The sequence below is a fragment of the Urocampus carinirostris genome, chromosome 2 (genome assembly GCF_059441175.1).
Source record: "Urocampus carinirostris isolate Australia breed hairy pipefish chromosome 2, RoL_Ucar_1.0, whole genome shotgun sequence".
Lineage (NCBI taxonomy): Eukaryota > Metazoa > Chordata > Actinopteri > Syngnathiformes > Syngnathidae > Urocampus > Urocampus carinirostris.
Genome location: NC_142350.1, coordinates 39955088 through 39972029, shown reverse-complemented (window position 1 = coordinate 39972029; position 16942 = coordinate 39955088). Strand labels below are relative to the sequence as shown.

The window sequence follows — 16942 nt, the reverse complement described above, 5'->3', positions numbered from 1 at the left end:
TGATTTCCTCCTTTGTTTTAGGTCCTTGTAGATAGTCAGTAGAGGTAAGATCTGGCCTAAAAAAATCCAGCCCGACCCGGCCCACGAGTACTAGAGCCCAGCCCGAGTTCGACGGATTAACTTGATTTGAGGAACCCAGCCAGAAGAAAACTTGAAATTTCATATTTTATTTTTGAGGAAGCGGAGAAGGGAAGGGTGATTTTGGCATGAACAGCACAATTAGAGGTAAGATCAGGCCTAAAAAAAATCTGTTTTTCAGAGTTGCTGGTATATGAACCCAAACCCGCCCAAACCCTCCAAAGTTAACACGAAGCTTTACTCCAGCCGTGCGTACTTCATCGCCAAACTGTGCGTTTCGGCTGAACCACGCAGCTTGGAATTTACTTGGGGCCGAGCCCCTCGAATCTAGTGTGCACTGCAAGTGCAGCAGCGAAGCGTGCATCTTGGCGACATGCAGAGAATGAAAGTGAAATTGAACAAAATGGCACTGAAAAGAAAATCGAATTTTGCAAACAACAAACTGAAAATAGAGAATAAGCCTGTATGCAATTGGCAAGAAGCGGAAATGACATTTGACATGAAGGAGGTGGAAGGAGAAAGTCACGCGTCTTTTACCCCAACACTAAGGGGGTGTGTGGATCCTGCAAGAAGGAAAAGAAGAAAAAAAGGGGAAAAAAAACAGAGAGAAGCCCGACCAGCTTGACTTAATGATTGACATTTGTAGTTGGGTTTGGGCCTGGGCCGAAGTTCTTACCTCTAAGCACAAAAAAGTACTCGTTACCAAGAAAATTAATTGCGTTCAAGTCATGAATAGGATTTATGGATTTGAGAATTGTTAAACCAAAGGTCACACTTTTCTTACACAAAAAGAACAAGTAACTGAAGCAAGTCAGTCGCAGCCAGCTGTCTAAGATGGATAGCAAACATTAAAGAGGGGTCTGAAGTTAACCCTGTTGGACAGGGAGAACACAGCTTTTTATGTAGAAATCAAAGAAAACAATTTTCAAATCCCACTTTACAAGTAACATGCGACAGGTGATTTAGAGAAGCTCAAGCGAATGCATCAATGCGGGTATAAATCATCGTTGTATCCGTCACACAGCCAAAACGAGGCTGTATTCTGATGGTTTCAGTATGCTCATTTTCAACCTCCGCTGCCACGGGAGCATGCGTTTCTAATTCTCAATCCGTCCTTGTGAGTTTAGAAGATGCTCGAGTGATTTTTATCAGAAACCTGTTCGTAATGAGCTCTGAGAAAATGTATAATCTCTCCTGTTTTAGTCCTCAAGACCACAGTCATCTGTCTCTCTTTGTACATTATAAGTCGAGCAATCTACTTAAATTTTCGGTCCGATATATGAAAAGTTAAAGAAAGAAAAGAACAGTGTGACCTATAGCCGTACAACATAAAGGGACAGTGTTCATCATCAGTGCCTACTACTGGTGAAGAAAAGAGTAAATTCATTAAATAGAATTGAATTAGATAAGTAGCAAATATACATGAACCATCATGTAAACATGTATATTTGACATACTCATATTTTTGAGAAATCTTTAGTTAATCCACATAACATCCGCCTCAACAGGACGGAGCTGACAAAATTGTCTGCTATCTTGCTATTACGGGTGCCCCAAAGCCTCAAAAAGACTTAAAAAACGGTACAGTTTCGTCACATTGAGTCTCAGAATTTTCTATTCCTTCTTGTGCTTTTTAGGACTTGTTTTCAGATGTGCTTCACAATACAGCAGTATTTATTGGTCAAATAATAAACACTGTTCCTTTGAGTAAAAGTAAAAATAGACCACTGAAATAATTCTGCAAACATGTGCAAACCCATTCTCGTGATGAAAGCTACGCCTGGCTACATTGTTCAATTACAGTATATTTTTGGATTCAATTGGATCTTTCCAGTACCAGGTATTGATATCAAACAATTTATTGATCTACAAGAAATTACGAATGAGAAAATCAAAGTTGGGCGTTTACACAGTAGAGCTTTAAAATGATCTGTTATTTTGGATAGGGAATTTAATTAGTATCAGTATCAATAGTTGGTATCAGTCATACTCAACAGCTTTGCATTTTACATTTAAATTGAAATACTTGTTAATGGGACACTGTGTATTATTATGCACCTTGTAGTTGTAAAAAAACTTTCATTAAAGTAAATTAAAGAGGAAACAATGTTTACACAATAAGCAAAAATAAATGAACTTTCATATAAACATGCATTTTTTAAGAAAGACTTGTAGGTTGAGAAGTAATCATTTATTTTACATAACATGAGCCTCACCTAGAGGGAACTGACATATTTGTTGGCCGTCTTGCTGCTAGTGTTACACAAAAAAACTTGTGAAAGGAAGGGCATAAAAAGAGAAGAAAAAAATTGCAGTTTTGGTCTCTTGAGTCTCCATAGTGTGTATCCTTCCTTGTGCTTTTCAACACTTGTTCTCAGTAACACTATACAATGCAGTGACATCTAGTGGTCAAATAAGAATGCCTGACCCTTCGAAGTACTGAATTTGATAATATGCATTGAAAAACTTAAAATGCAATACAGCTACCATAGACATCTTTTTAAATTTGATGAATATATTGCTAAATAAAATACATGATAATAATAGTAAGTAGAAAAACATGTAACCAGCTATTAGAATGTTGGAGAAACTGGGAACAAGAGTGACACTATATCAACACAAATTCATTAGTTGTACTTTTTTGAACTATTTTATTTACATTAACATTATATTTTCAAAATATTTGTTTCGTGCGCCGGGATTAAAATGCCTGATGGGGCGCATTTGACCCACGAGCTGTAGTTTGTCCACGCGTGGCCTAGAAGCATTCTAATAGGGTTCGAGCATTTTTTTGCGAATGACTTCCTTGAGGTTCGGCTAGTATATTCCCTTGATCATCTATAACATGGGTCTCCAACCTGGTGCCGGCCCCCCAAGACAATCTGAATAGCCTGCGTCCTGGTTCTGAAAATAGATCATGGGTCATTTTGATTATCTAGGAAATTTGAATTCTAAATGGCATGATGTTTAGTGGTTGACTGAGTCCATTTTAACCTCTACTAATTCAAACTTCAAGTCCAACAAACAACCTTTGAGGCTATAATATGCCACAAAAGCAAATGACATAATTTTTCCCTATAAAGTTTGTTTTTAAACAAAAATATGAAAGTGACAAGTGCATCGGAACTAAATAGTTTTTACACAGTGATTTCGGATGTAGTATCAGTAATGTCACACGCAAGAGTTCATCAATGCCAAGGTCCGACTCAACTCTTAAGAGATGGATGATCCTTTACTCTTAAAAACAATGTCGACCATATGATGAAGGTGTTGTATTTGAGTCCGATTAGGAGGATTCACCTCCTACTGGTAACCATGTAACCCAATACTATCTGTTTTATGTGGTGGTGCAAACCCCTTCCCAAAAAACAGCCACGAGTCTGTCTCAAAACACTTAACACAGGGGTCGGGAACCTATGGCTCGCGAGCCATATATGGCTCTTTCTATGAGTACCTGTGGCTCAGAGACAAATTTGATTGCATGCAAATTTTCTCCATCTCGTTCAAAACTTGGGCCATTAATCCCATTCAGATACAGGCAAAGCCAAACCAAAGCTGAATTATAAAGCAGTACGTTGCAGAATATATAGGGCACATTTTTCACTACAATTTACAGTCAAGGTGTCACAGCCCAAAAAAAAAAAAAAACTCGTTTTGGCTGTACAATGCTAAAGAATCCTTTATATAAAAGCTCACTATATAATCTGTGTTCAGTGTTCAGATACCTTATGATGAAATCCACAGAACAAACTTTAAATACGCCAAAACACCAGAAAAGAACTTAAAGTTATTTGATTGGGTGAGTGGAAGGGATGGGTGGAGCTATGCAAAAAGTGCAAGCACTCCCTCCTATCTCTTCCCCTACACCGTCTGCGCCAAAGGTAAGTGCATCATGCTCCCTGCTTGCAGAATGTTGTGACGTTTTTACAAAAAAACTGCTTGCATCTGGTTTTGAAACCAATATTTATGAAAAAAAAAGGGTAAAAATGTATTTAACCGATCTTGAGTAATTGCAAGAAAGACACAAGTTTAAAGTGGTATGTTTGTTGAATTTGGGACACGGGCTCTGGCATTATTCTCTTTTCATAATTTTTATCAAATCATCAAAAATAAAAGTGCTGAAGACTAAGCTTTTGTCTAGGGTTTAGCAATATAGTAAATTTGTCTCATAATATATGGTGTGGCTCTTTTCCCAAAATAAAATTAATATATTTTGCTTTTATGGCTCTTTGAGTAAGGATCCCGACCCCTGACTTAACAGGAAGTGTTGCCCCAACGCCCCGACAATTACGGTATCTGTGAGTTTTAATAACGTAGTAAATGCATAGTAACAACACAACAATAGTAACAAATCCGCAACAAAAATGAGCTCTCAGCTTCAAAAGGGTTGGCAACCCTTGATCTATCATTAAGTTGTAGACAGATACCAGGTAGCCTATTATTGTTATTCAAGGTGTGAATCAGTCACTTAGCTAGCACACTCAAGTCTCAATCAATGGGAATATGGATCACATGGCTCAATACATATCATGTTAATATGGACAACAGAATTCCATTGCAACACATAAACAAACAGTTTCAGACGAGCTATCATTCCCTGCCCACGTTTTCTAATCAGCCTGAAAATACCTGCTCTGTGATTTCACAGCCAGCTTAGAAAACAGCAGCCTGCCAGTTGCATTGTAAACACATCTTCCTTATTCTCCCCCGGGAACAGCCTCTCGCGGGCACACCCCAGGCCTCCAGGGCCTGGGAGGAAATAAGAAGAGGAGGAGAGGGAAGTGATGCTATGACAGACACAGAGGGAGGTGAAAAGGGGAGAGGCAAATCAGTTGAGTGCTTGATCAAAGGCAAAAGAGTTCACGCCACTGTAGCCAAAACAAACATACACGAGGTGGAAATTTCACTAATGCTTTTTAGATAATCTCATTTGGGATATTGTTATGATCGGATCCCTTTTTTGCAGATGTATTTTTGCAATTTTATCATGAATAACTGCACATATCCTAAGGTCGGATTTTATTGAGCTTGGCTGTTAGTTCTGGTTCTTCTCTGACAGGATGAAAACAACTCTTGTACCAAGTCCTTAACTGTAAAGTAAGCTTCTCAATCTTGAGCACAAGTAGTCATTTTTTGGTCACTTGTTTGATAGTTTAACTTAGTTTAAAGGAGTGGTCGTGGGCATACCGGTGCCGAGCCATAGGTCATTTGATACCCAATTGACTTGTTTTTCCTTATATCGTATGTATTTATAAATACATGATTTTTCTTTTCAATCAAAAAAATATAAATACTAAAGTCAAACCGTATTATATTACATCACCGTATGAGCAATTAGTTGACAAATATAGATAGCCTAATATTCTCAGCATTTTATTTAACGGAAGTCGAATATACTAATAATCTTGGCCCACTGCTTTGATTTATTTACATTCTACTTTCTCTTCTGGTATTGTTGTATTTTCTTACTCTTGCAATTTTTTTTGTAATTAATGAGCAATTTATTTATTATTTAATGTGTATTATTCTTATTTTCTATACATTAAATGCATAAATACATTCTACTTGGTTTTTTTATGAACACTAATGTATAAAAATATAACAATAACAATTATACTTAATGACGGCCATTTATTCAGAAAATACAGGTCATGTTGTTCATTTTAAACGGACATTGTGTATTATTTCGCTTCTCCCGGTGACTAAAAAAAACGACATTTAATAATAAAAACTCATTTGTGTTTTGTTTGACTATAAGAATAACTTAAAGTATTATAAAATGAAGGTTGAGAATCCCTTTATTTGAGATCCAGTACATTACAGATGTTCCACTTTTTAAAGCTTAAAGGGATAATGTGTATTATTTGATAAATGGATGTTACTGTATGGTGTAATCATAATGCAACCGAAAACCAGTGCTAAAAAGCACATGGAAGAATAGAAACTACGGACCAAAATGCAACATTTTACTTTCATTTTTGTACAGACTTTTTTATGTTTTTGGGTGCCCGTAGCAGCAAGACGGTGGACAATGTTCAAATGCTAAATCATATTTATTTGCTTAGTATTCATATCAATAACATTTTTTTGAACAATTTAAGTTTTTTCACCACCAGGAGGCTCTAAACAATACTCACTGTCACGTTAATTGATTTTCTAGAACTCTATTTTTCTACTTTGCTGTTCGTTGCCTATATTGGTCGGTTAGGTCTGGTTTTGTTTTTAAAATCATTGTTTTATTGCATTGATGTTTTTTTCCCTTCTTCTTACGACACTTGACCCCTTTTCGTTTTCAATGCTGCAGTTATCAACATGGGATAAATTAAGTTTTCACAGGCTCTCCGCCCAGCAATTTGAGCAGCGTGCGTTTGTCTGTGTGTGTGCATGTGTATGCGTGTGTGTGGGGGAGGCAGCAAATTGTCCATTAAGTGTTTCTGCTGCGGCCAAGAGAAGATTTGATATAGTGGGGAAACAAAAGTAATATGTAGCAGGAAATTCAATTGTCTCTCTCCAGCAAGTTGGACCTTTACTTCAGCTTCTCCAACCAAATCAATTCCACATGAAGTTCAAACGAGGTTTAACTTGGTCTAACCAGTGTCTTTTGAGTCTTGTGAGTGGTGTTTATAGTGCATCATCCAGATTGGATGACATAGACACACTTCCTCTCTTGCAGCAAATGCTGCATGCCACAGTACAAAGAAGATTCCTATCCATCCATCCAATATCTGCACCGCTTATCCTCAGTAGAGTGCTGGAGCCCATCCCAGCTATCTTCTGGCAGTGGGCAGGGGACACCCTGAACTGGTTGCCAGCCAGTCGCAGGTCACACAGGGACAGACAATTTGCTCACTCATTCACATGTAGGGACAATTCAGACCGGCCAATTAACCTAACATGCATGTTTTTAGAATGTAGGAGGAAACCAGAGTGCCCGGAGGAAACCCACGCAAGCACGGGGAGAACATGCAAACTCCACACAGGAGGTTCGATCTCATGACCTTAGAACTGTGCCGCTGTGCTGCCCTAGGAAGATTCCTACTCAAGTCATATTTATTTGTATAACTCAAAATGTTTAAAGAGCTATAACGGACTACAAAAACATAAATATGTCTGGTGCTACAAATTACTGTATTGTATTAAAATGACAATAAAAAGCATAAAACGTATAGTGACAATGTATACGGTCGTAAATAAAGAATTATGATACACGATACTACCATGATTTTGCTTGGATCGGATCGATATCAAAATTCAAATATTGCCCATCCCTAGTTCAAAGCACATGTTTGAGAACAAGTCATGACATTGAACCGGACCAACATTCAACATCACAGTTTTCTCGGGATTGAGATTCAAACAATTAAGTGACTTCTATCTTTTTCTCTCAGGGAAGCAGGCCTCCAGATTTTCCACAACTTAACAGAGCAGTTTCCACCAATGGCAGATACATTTAAGTGTCATCTGCATAGCGGGTGCGCCAATACCCAAGTGTTGAGAAACTATACGAAACATCAGCCTTTGCTATACAACACAAAGATTCTTGACCCCAACAGCTGAAACTTTACTTGTGCAGTGAAAATGATTAAAGTTCAGGAAGGTGCAATGCACTCCTTTAGTATCCTGAGACTAAATGTGAGAACAGAAGTCCCTGACAGGAAACCTCTGTTACAGCCTTGAGGTCAAAGGTTTCGCTTTGTGAAGTCAGTGCAGAAGCTGATGGAAGGTGGCGTCACTCTCCGACAGTCACAACTGATTTAGCTGAAGATCGAGTTTCACCTGCTCAATTTGGACAGGCAGCGGGGCCTCCTGACCACAGGGTATTAACAGAATGTGAAAGAGGCAGTGATGTCATTGGACACAACAAGGCAGCATACAGCAAAGACTCCATCAAAAATTTGACAGGAATATAGTACCAATTTTCCCAGATTTAAATTGAATTGGGAGTAACAGTCAATTCTTTGCAGTCTATGTACAGTGGAAATTGTTCACATAGAAGACAGAACGAGTCTCGGGTGATGTTTCAGAATTGAATTGTCTTTATTATCAATGATGTCAATGTTGTGAAAAATTGTTTGCAACGAGATTGGACCAGACACCCCAGGATAAACATCTAAAAACATTGAAAGGATGTCAGGATAAATAGGAAAAATGTTTACAAGATGCACGGAGACTGGCCCAAGTTGTAATAAAAGTGCAATGAAAAGTTGTGCAATACTATTTAGCAGGAACAAAAATTCCAAATTGGAAGATATATATTTTTCAGAGTATCAGAGCTTGCTACGGCTGGCCATGGCCCTCGGAAAGAAACCGTCTCTGAGTCTATTTGTCCTTGTTTTAAGAGACCTGAAGAGTCTACTAGAGGGCAACAGCTCAAGGAAGTAGTGGCTGTGCTAAAAAGAATCTTTCTTTATTTCAAGGCTAGTGAAACTACATCTTCCTTTCTCTGTGACCATTATAAGCTCATAATTTCCTCTGACAAGATTGAATCCTGTTTAAGTTTACCAATTTGATTTCGATTTACCCTATATTCTTGCATCTAAGCAGACCCCTTTGTTTTATGATCGTTACAAGCTAAAAGAAACATTTACCCAAAATATCAATAAATCATGAACCTGAATGATAACTATTGAAATATTTAGATTATAACTTCAGTTTGTTTTTAATATTAGACACATGCATAGAGGTTGCATAGAATGCCAGTTTGTTCTTTTAACTGGTATGCATTACATATATCAATGTCACTATTGGCCATTTATATTGCTGTTGTTTGATTTCCATAAAGTTTAGGGCAGATCTGCTTTTGTACCCTAGAAGATTTAATAAAAAAACTAAGAAACAAAGTATCTTATGGCAGGGCTTTTAAAACAGATTTTGAATCAGGCATTGTGACGGTTTTTGGTGCAGTCTTCTCCTGTTCTCCTGCAACTTGAAAATTCTAGAGGTACTCTCCTTATTTGGAAGGTCCACTAAACTATAAACTTTTCAATAGAAAATAAAGATTAATAAGCCTTAATAACAATGAAAATAAAACAACTTTGACAGCAGACACTTGTACACAATTTTGATATTTTGCATTAATTGCCTTCTTTGATTTGATCGTTGTTGTCGCTCAGTGAAGCTAAAGCAACAGAGACCCTGACTTGAGTGGCTATGCCTGTCTTTCGCCTCCTTGTGTTCATTTTGATTTATACGTCTATAAACCGAGCCTCTTGATTTTAGTCATGTATTTTCATGCAAGCATATATGGTACTTCCTGCTGTCGAAATAAAACAGTATTACACTGAGGAACTCAATTAGGTTAAACAATTGAGGAAGTACTAAAATAAACGTAAGTTTTTGGCAGACAAGTTTTGTTCCAATATCTCGTAAAATACACAGGCCTGGGAAGCTCTGTGGTCACTCTAAGCCAGAGCCCACCCGATTACAACTACTATACTTTACATCCCTTATTTTAAAGGTTTGAAATGTTTTCTGTCTTTGACTCGTTTGTCATTGTCACTGTTTTTCACTTCCCCTTGGGACTCAAAATTATTAGCAGAAAAAGGCAGTACATCACCAAATCGCAATAAAATTAGATGTGGTCTCTCTCTAACACAATCGGTCAGCACTTATTGACTGAACAGGAAGAAGAAATTGCTGTGTCACCATGCTGTCTCTAAGCCTGTTAGTCCTTGTTTTTAGGGTCCTGAAGAGTCTACCATAGGGCAATAGTTCCATGGGGACACAGCAAGGCGAGATACAGTTAGTACGTAGTCTTAGTGGAGGACCATAGAAGCAAGATGTAACGTCAATTTAGATGATGACATCCATAGCAGGAATCTCAAACTCAACTTTTATGCTTTAGTTCAACAGCAGTGACAATTTCCTTTGACCCAGCAGCTCCTAGCTTCACATTCAAGTTTAAGTAAATTTCGCGATCAGTTAGCAAAACATTATTAATTGAAATAGATCATTTCTCGAAACATACAGTCCGTGTACTTACTGCCGTGGATCAAACCAGGACGTAGCTAGTCAACTGTAATGCAGGGTGGATATACATTGATCTCAAACAATAGCATGTAAACTTTAAGCCCTGCCTAACTAATTAGCATCAATAACAACCACGCATGGGCCACAATAACATTAAGCATTCATATCATGGCAGGGGCCCCAAACTATTGTCTTGAGGTCACAAGTTGGAGACTCCTGATTTAGGGTATTGAGGTCGATTGCAAAAATAACGTTGACACTTGGTACTGTTGGTTGCAATTTTTTTACTCTTACCACCTCCCTTTTTTTGTATCAGATAAAAAAGAAACAAGAGCACAGAGTCAGGTATGTGTCTGGGAAGACGTTTGGAAGAATTTCATTTTTGGATCCAGTCACACATTATCTATAGTGACTAGATGGCCTCAAATATGCAGCATTAAGGAACGCAGTCTGACATGTCTGGGAACATTTTGTTCAACTCTTGTCTGCAAAATATCATTCCGTTTAGTAGCCAGTGGCGACAGGTGGACCTCTTTCAAATTGGAGCTGTTTTACACATTAAGTTGGGACTAATTAATCTTGTCATCTCAATGGACAGCTGAGCAAACATATTTGGTTTGGTTGTATTTTTTTCTGACCTAGTTCAGAAGCTCGGTCTAATCATGGAAAGCTGTAAGTGAGAGGACACGCTCACATGAATAAACAAAAACAGTGGAAAAATGAACTGCTATTCCCCTGGCGAAACAGGAAAAACATGTCGCATTAAACCAGCTCAATTATTACTGACATTGTTCATTAGTGGCAGAGTATTTATAATCAGTGAACCGTGAGGCCAACCTGTCATGACCTATATTGCCTCTGTCTTCTCACCTGGAAGATCGATTTAATAATATTCAGATGCATATGTCCTCTAAAGACTTGTGATGTCTGCTAAACAATTAAAGTTTGAATGAATCTGACTTATAAAAAGTGCCAAACAATGGAAATCTTTTTTTTATGATGGATAAAAATAATTTTCAAATTTTGAAAATAAAAATAAGTATAGGAACATGTAAAAGCACAATTTTTGAGTTGAAAGTGGTTCTTGGAGAAAGTTAAACCGCAAATAAAAATGCACCATTAATATGTAAGAAAAAAAATATATATATAGTGTGTGTGTGTGTGTGTGTGTGTGTGTGTGTGTGTGTGTGTGTGTGTGTGTGTGTGTGTGTGTGTGTGTGTGTGTGTGTGTGTGCGCGCACGCGCATGTGTAGTCAATCGCTATAAGCTCTAAGCCTGCGTCGTGAGCTACGGTTAGAGTACAGTATTTGCTAACTTTGAATTCTAGATAGAATAGAATAGAATATAGAATAGAATATACCTTTATTGTCATTGTTACAAATGGGCTAACATATTGTGACAACGAAATTGGGCATGACACTCCAGTTTTACACATTCATAGTGAGGTATGAGCAAGAAGATAAAGGAACAGAGAAGATAATGTTATAAGACAAGGGGGATAAGGCTATAGTTATAATTTACATGGTATTTACACAAGAAATGTCGGCATGTGGGATGTTACATACAGGGTTGTCGTGATAACGTCGGTATCGTAACGGTTGTGCAATTCTTATAGTTTTCAGAGTATATGTTGATTTCTTGTTTTTTGACTTATGGTAGAAAGTCAAAAATATAAATTAATTATGTACAGAAACATAATTGCATGTGTTATGCTGTTAGCCAGCTGAAAACGATTCTTATTCTATCCCATCCTATAAAATTAAAGTATGTCTTTCATGTATTTTTTTCGTGTGTCCAAAACCTTTCCTTTCACTTTTTAGGACTTGTTGCAAATGATGCTTGTCCTGACTACAGAGCAGGGTTGGGTAGAGTAGCCCAATATTTTATTCAAGTAAAAATACTGTTACTTCAGAATAATATTTCTCAATAGAAGTAAAAAGTAGTCATTCAATGAAATCAACAAATGCTGTATGTATCACTTTTAGCCTATTCTCAAAATGTCTAAATTGGATGCAGCACGAGAATTACGTTCATTACTGAATCTTAAATTGTTCTGATATAATTAAAGAAATACAATTTAAAACAACAACAGAGATGCAAAATGAGCCACTTATATGGTCAACAAAACAAAAGTAAAATAAAATTTAGCATGCATTTACGAAAATAAAATGGCAAACTTTTGAAAAGGTAAAGTATAGAAAAATCACATTAATACAGTTTTAGCTTGATTTCTGTCAGGTTATTTTTCTCTTTTTTGACTTTGGGCTCCATGGCTGATCACACACTCGCCAGTTTGCTTTAAAACAGCCACCTGCTTGGTATGTGACGCTGCCCCTTTAAAAGAGGAGGGGCTAAATGCGCATACTTACGTGAAGGGGAATTAAGTTACTTAGTAACATCTTCAATATAGCATAATGTAGCGGAGCAAGAGTATCGTTTCCTCTTCACAAATGTACTCAAGTAAAAGTAAAAAGTATAGTGATTTAAAATTACTCCCGGAAGTAAAAAAATGTCCTAAAACTTAACAGAGCAATTTGACTAGTTACTACCCACCTCTGCTCCAGAGATGCGGAAAATTAGGAATATTTAATCATTTTCATTGTTACATTTGTGCACACTTCCTGCATTGGCAGAGCTAAAAATAAGTTGGATCGTGTAAATGCTTGTTGAGCCAAAGAGATTTCAAAACAGCTCGCAGTGTTGGCACAGGTTGTGTTTTTCCACTGGGAGTCCCTCCTAATTCGGGAGGTGAGTACCATATATTGTGTGCGAATGTGTTTGTGTATGTGTGTGTGTCTTTATGTGGCCATCTTTCTATTTTCAGTTTTTCTGTGTGTACATGGAGGATCTATTGGGTTCATTGTGAGGCAAGGTCATGTAGCACACTGTTAGATAATAAAATATCATAAAAGAAATACCATAAAAGGGATTTTTTTTTCTTTTTATTTTATTTTTCACTTTTTAAAGAAGACACTTTGTAATATTTGAGCACTTGAGTGCTCCAAAATGTGATGAAAAGTACAAACTAAGTACAAACTATGAAGACTCAACATGATTAAACCACACCGATATTCTTCGTTTTTGTGTTTTGTGTCCATCCTTCCATTATCTTCCGCTCATCCGAGGTCGGGTCGCGGGGGCAGCAGCCTTAAAAGGGAAGCCCAGACGTCCCAATCCCCAGCCACCTCCTCCAGCTCATCCGACAGGATCCCGAGGCGTTCCCAAGCCAGCCTAGAGACATAGTCTCTCCAGCGTGTCCTGGGTCGCCCCTGGGGCTTCCTGCCGGTGGGACATGCCCGGGACACCTCCCGAGGGAGGCGTCCAGAAGGCATCCTTATCAGATGCCCGAGCCACCTCAAATGGCTCCTCTCGATGCGGAGGAGCAGTGGCTCCCTCACGGATGACAGCTTCTCACCTTATCTCTAAGGGAGAACCCAGACACCCTGCGGAGGAAACTCGTTTCGGCTACTTGTAACAGGGATCGTGTTCTTTCCGTCATGACCCAAAGTTCATGACCATAGGTGAGAGTAGGAACGTAGATCGACCGGTAGATCGAGAGCTTTGCCTTTCGGCTCAGCTCCCTCTTCACCACGACGGACCGGTACAGGGTCCGAATGACAGCAGACGCTGCACCGACCCGTCTGTCAATTTCCCATATATATATATATATATATATATATATATATATATATATATATATATATATATATATATATATATATATATATATATATATATATATATATATATATATACTGTATATACTGTACAGGTATATGGTGTGTGTGTGTGTCAAACCCCAAGCTGATGATGGGAAAGCAGCTCCCCTCCTTGGGGACGTACTGAGTTGGTTCTTACATTTCCACAATCAAGAAGACAGTCAAGAAGCGAGCCGAGTGGTGTAGAAGGTGATCTTGCTCTGGGAGAGGGCCAGGATCTCTACAAAGGCCGATCGTCCAGACCTCTGTCCATTTGCTTGTTGCATTCGCAGTCGCTGTATTTTCACTCGAATAATTGGCTCGGCCAAAATAACATCTGAAACTGAGTTGGAACAATATTAGCGATCAATAAAATATAATACTAAAATCAGATTATCACACAAATGTGACACACGGGTTTTCTATTTCATGTTTTTCACCCTATGAGTCTTTTGAATCCAAATTTCAAATGCACTTTTTACTTTAATATACTTTAAAAAGCACAACTCTGAATGCTTACAGTACCAAGCCAAATTGGCTTTGGGGCGCCTTTTAAATATCTCATCTCATCTCATCTGCTGCTCCGCTTATCCTCAGTAGGGTCGCGGGGGTGCTGGAGCCCATCCCAGCAGTCACATACAAACTCCACACAGTAAGGCCGGGAGCTGGATTTGAGCCCACACAGGAGGTTCCCACGACCTAAGAACTGCGCCGCCGTGCTGCCCTTTTAAATATATCTATCTAAAAAGTTACAAGATTTTTTTTTCTTGTGGTTTCACACCCTATTTTTCTGGAGCAAGCGAAGTCCACTGATGCCCTCGCCTACTTCGGAATGTCACCATACAGTATCTTATAACAACACTCTGCCTTGAGATGGGTGTACTTCCTGTCTTGACTCCTCATCACTAGACCACGTCTGCCTCCTTCCACAACAGTCGGCTTTATCGGTGCCACCTTTGAAAGTGTGGAGCTTCTTGTTTGCTGCAAGACTCGGGGTCCTCACCATCTTCTTCCTCACTTCCCTCCGATTTGCCAAAGAATACAGAGCAGATAAAAGCAGCGGAGTGATCAGCGCCAGCCCAACTGTGGGAAAGCTGCAGGCACAGGAAAGACAACAGGGTGACTTGTGTGAAGAGATGTGTGTATGGGGCCGATATGACTTTTCAAGGACAATGGATGGTTTGGATTCCAGGTTATTGGTATTTCCAAACCACGCTATGTTTTTCAATGTGTTTTTTTCTAAAAAATAAATTATGTCAGCCATCATGTATGCGAAACGCCTCTGGAGTTGTATTTCATAACTCAGTCTTTTATTGAGATTTTTTCGTTTCCTGAAATTTGGAAATAATACAAAATTTTGTTGAATGTATACCTTGATTGAAAATATCCCCACACTCCAATGTGTTGCATTTCTTTTCTTAAATAAACATCTGTTCAATGAAATAGGTTTCAAAAATATTTTTTATTAATGTCTATTGTCTTTGCAAAAAGGGGGGGAAAAAGAAAATAAAGTTAATCTATTGCAAGGGTAGCCAACCTTGGAACACATATGAATATGGCATATTTTAACCAGCAGATTAAAAACAATAGCTATTCACAATATGTATTCCTGAAAGGCTTTGGCAAATATTTTTCAGACTGCATCCTAGTTTCAAATTCTCATCCTGTGCACAGTGTACGCAAAGGAAAAAGTGTGCCGTTATACTTTTCCACATGAGACAGTTGTGATTAAAAAATGTATTTTGAAGATTTCAATATAGTTGCTACGAATCTCTGCAATGGTTAGCATGTTAATCTCAACAAGAATCATGTTTTTCTTGGATGCGTATAGTAATGTTACTCCTTAGGATCCAGTAAAAGGCACAGCATAGTATTTTAGAAAAATGAACTTGTCCTCTTGTGTTTCCACAGTTAACGAGATCATCAGGAACGACCTTTCCAGCATTTCCGTCCACACTCATGCATAGACCATCTATCATCGATTTGCCGCAGCAAAGTACCACGCATGAGGACTATAATATTTAAAACAGTACAAATGAGAGCTGAAGAGCTGCCACTCTGGGACTCCCCATCCGTCCGGTTGTGCTTTTCTCAGTTCTTTCTTCTTGAAGACTCGCTGGTGGTTTCACGTCGATTGCCTGGCAAAGTTTTGATAACTATTCTAATTCTATAAGTGCGTCCGTAATATTATTTGTACAAACGGAAAATTATATTGGGACAGCGCTCGCCTTAGTCGACTAATGACAATCTTCATTTGGAGTGAGATGTTATTATACTCATGCACGGACAAACAAAAGCAACAATAATAAGTGTCATGCTTTATCACTTAGCTTTGTCTGTGCTGTCGGACCAGGGAAACTCAACCGGTGCCTTACTTAGAGTGATGACGACACGAAGCAGCGGACATAGAAATGCAAATGAAATCCGTCTATAACAACCAAGAGTGCTTTCTTTTAAAAGGAAACTTTTGTATTGTTTTGATTTTTTGTTTAAAAGGAAGAGTGACCAATTTTGACGTAATGGGCATGTGAACAAATACATTTTTATTCTTATTGTTTGTTTGTACTGAATGGTATGTATCATGTTCTTTTTGTATGAACAAAAATTTGACGATATGCCTTATTCTTATTCAATGCATTTTGCTACGCCTTGTCTTCCCATTTTTTTGCCCTGCATTCCTGCTATTTTTATTCCGCTTCATTTTGTTTGTCACCCCAGTGCCTCTTTTATCATGCACAGCGAAACACAGACAATCATTTAATATCACACAACCAAGGCGAGGGGGGTATTGCACAAAAGTGGAATAAAGAAATCTAGAAGTCTAGCTCAATGGTATGCACATTTGCCAAGCCAGGATAACTCTGTCAAATCTGTAGATACAGTATGTCACAAAAGTGAGTACAACCCTCACATTTCTGCGGAGATTTTATTATAATGTTTAATAGATAGATAGATAGATAGATAGATACTTTGTTCATCCCCGAAGGGAATAGAACATCATTGAAGAAACATATCTCTGGCACATTGAAAACAAGTAGGTAAACAGAGGCCATGGCTTACCGGAAAGATATCCCCTGCATTGATGAGGCAATAATCATTTTATTCGGCTCATATGGTGCGAAGCATGCATGGCGGCAACCAGGTGAGGAGTACAACCATGTTTGTGTCGTGCCAAATGCCAAGCATTGTGTTGGTAA

The 16942-nt window shown here is 38.3% G+C and overlaps 1 protein-coding gene across 1 annotated transcript in view; it reads left to right on the top strand.

The window, feature by feature from the left end:
• LOC148371847 (nuclear factor of activated T-cells, cytoplasmic 1-like) overlaps positions 1-16685 on the top strand; it is a 101654-nt gene extending 84969 nt beyond the window's left edge. Inside the window, exon 10 of the mRNA XM_088327952.1 lies at positions 15657-16685. Within this exon, the coding sequence (XP_088184078.1) occupies positions 15657-15712 (56 nt within the window). The 3' untranslated portion in view covers positions 15713-16685. The remainder of the gene's footprint in view (positions 1-15656) is intronic.
• The last annotated feature ends 257 nt before the right edge of the window (positions 16686-16942 follow it).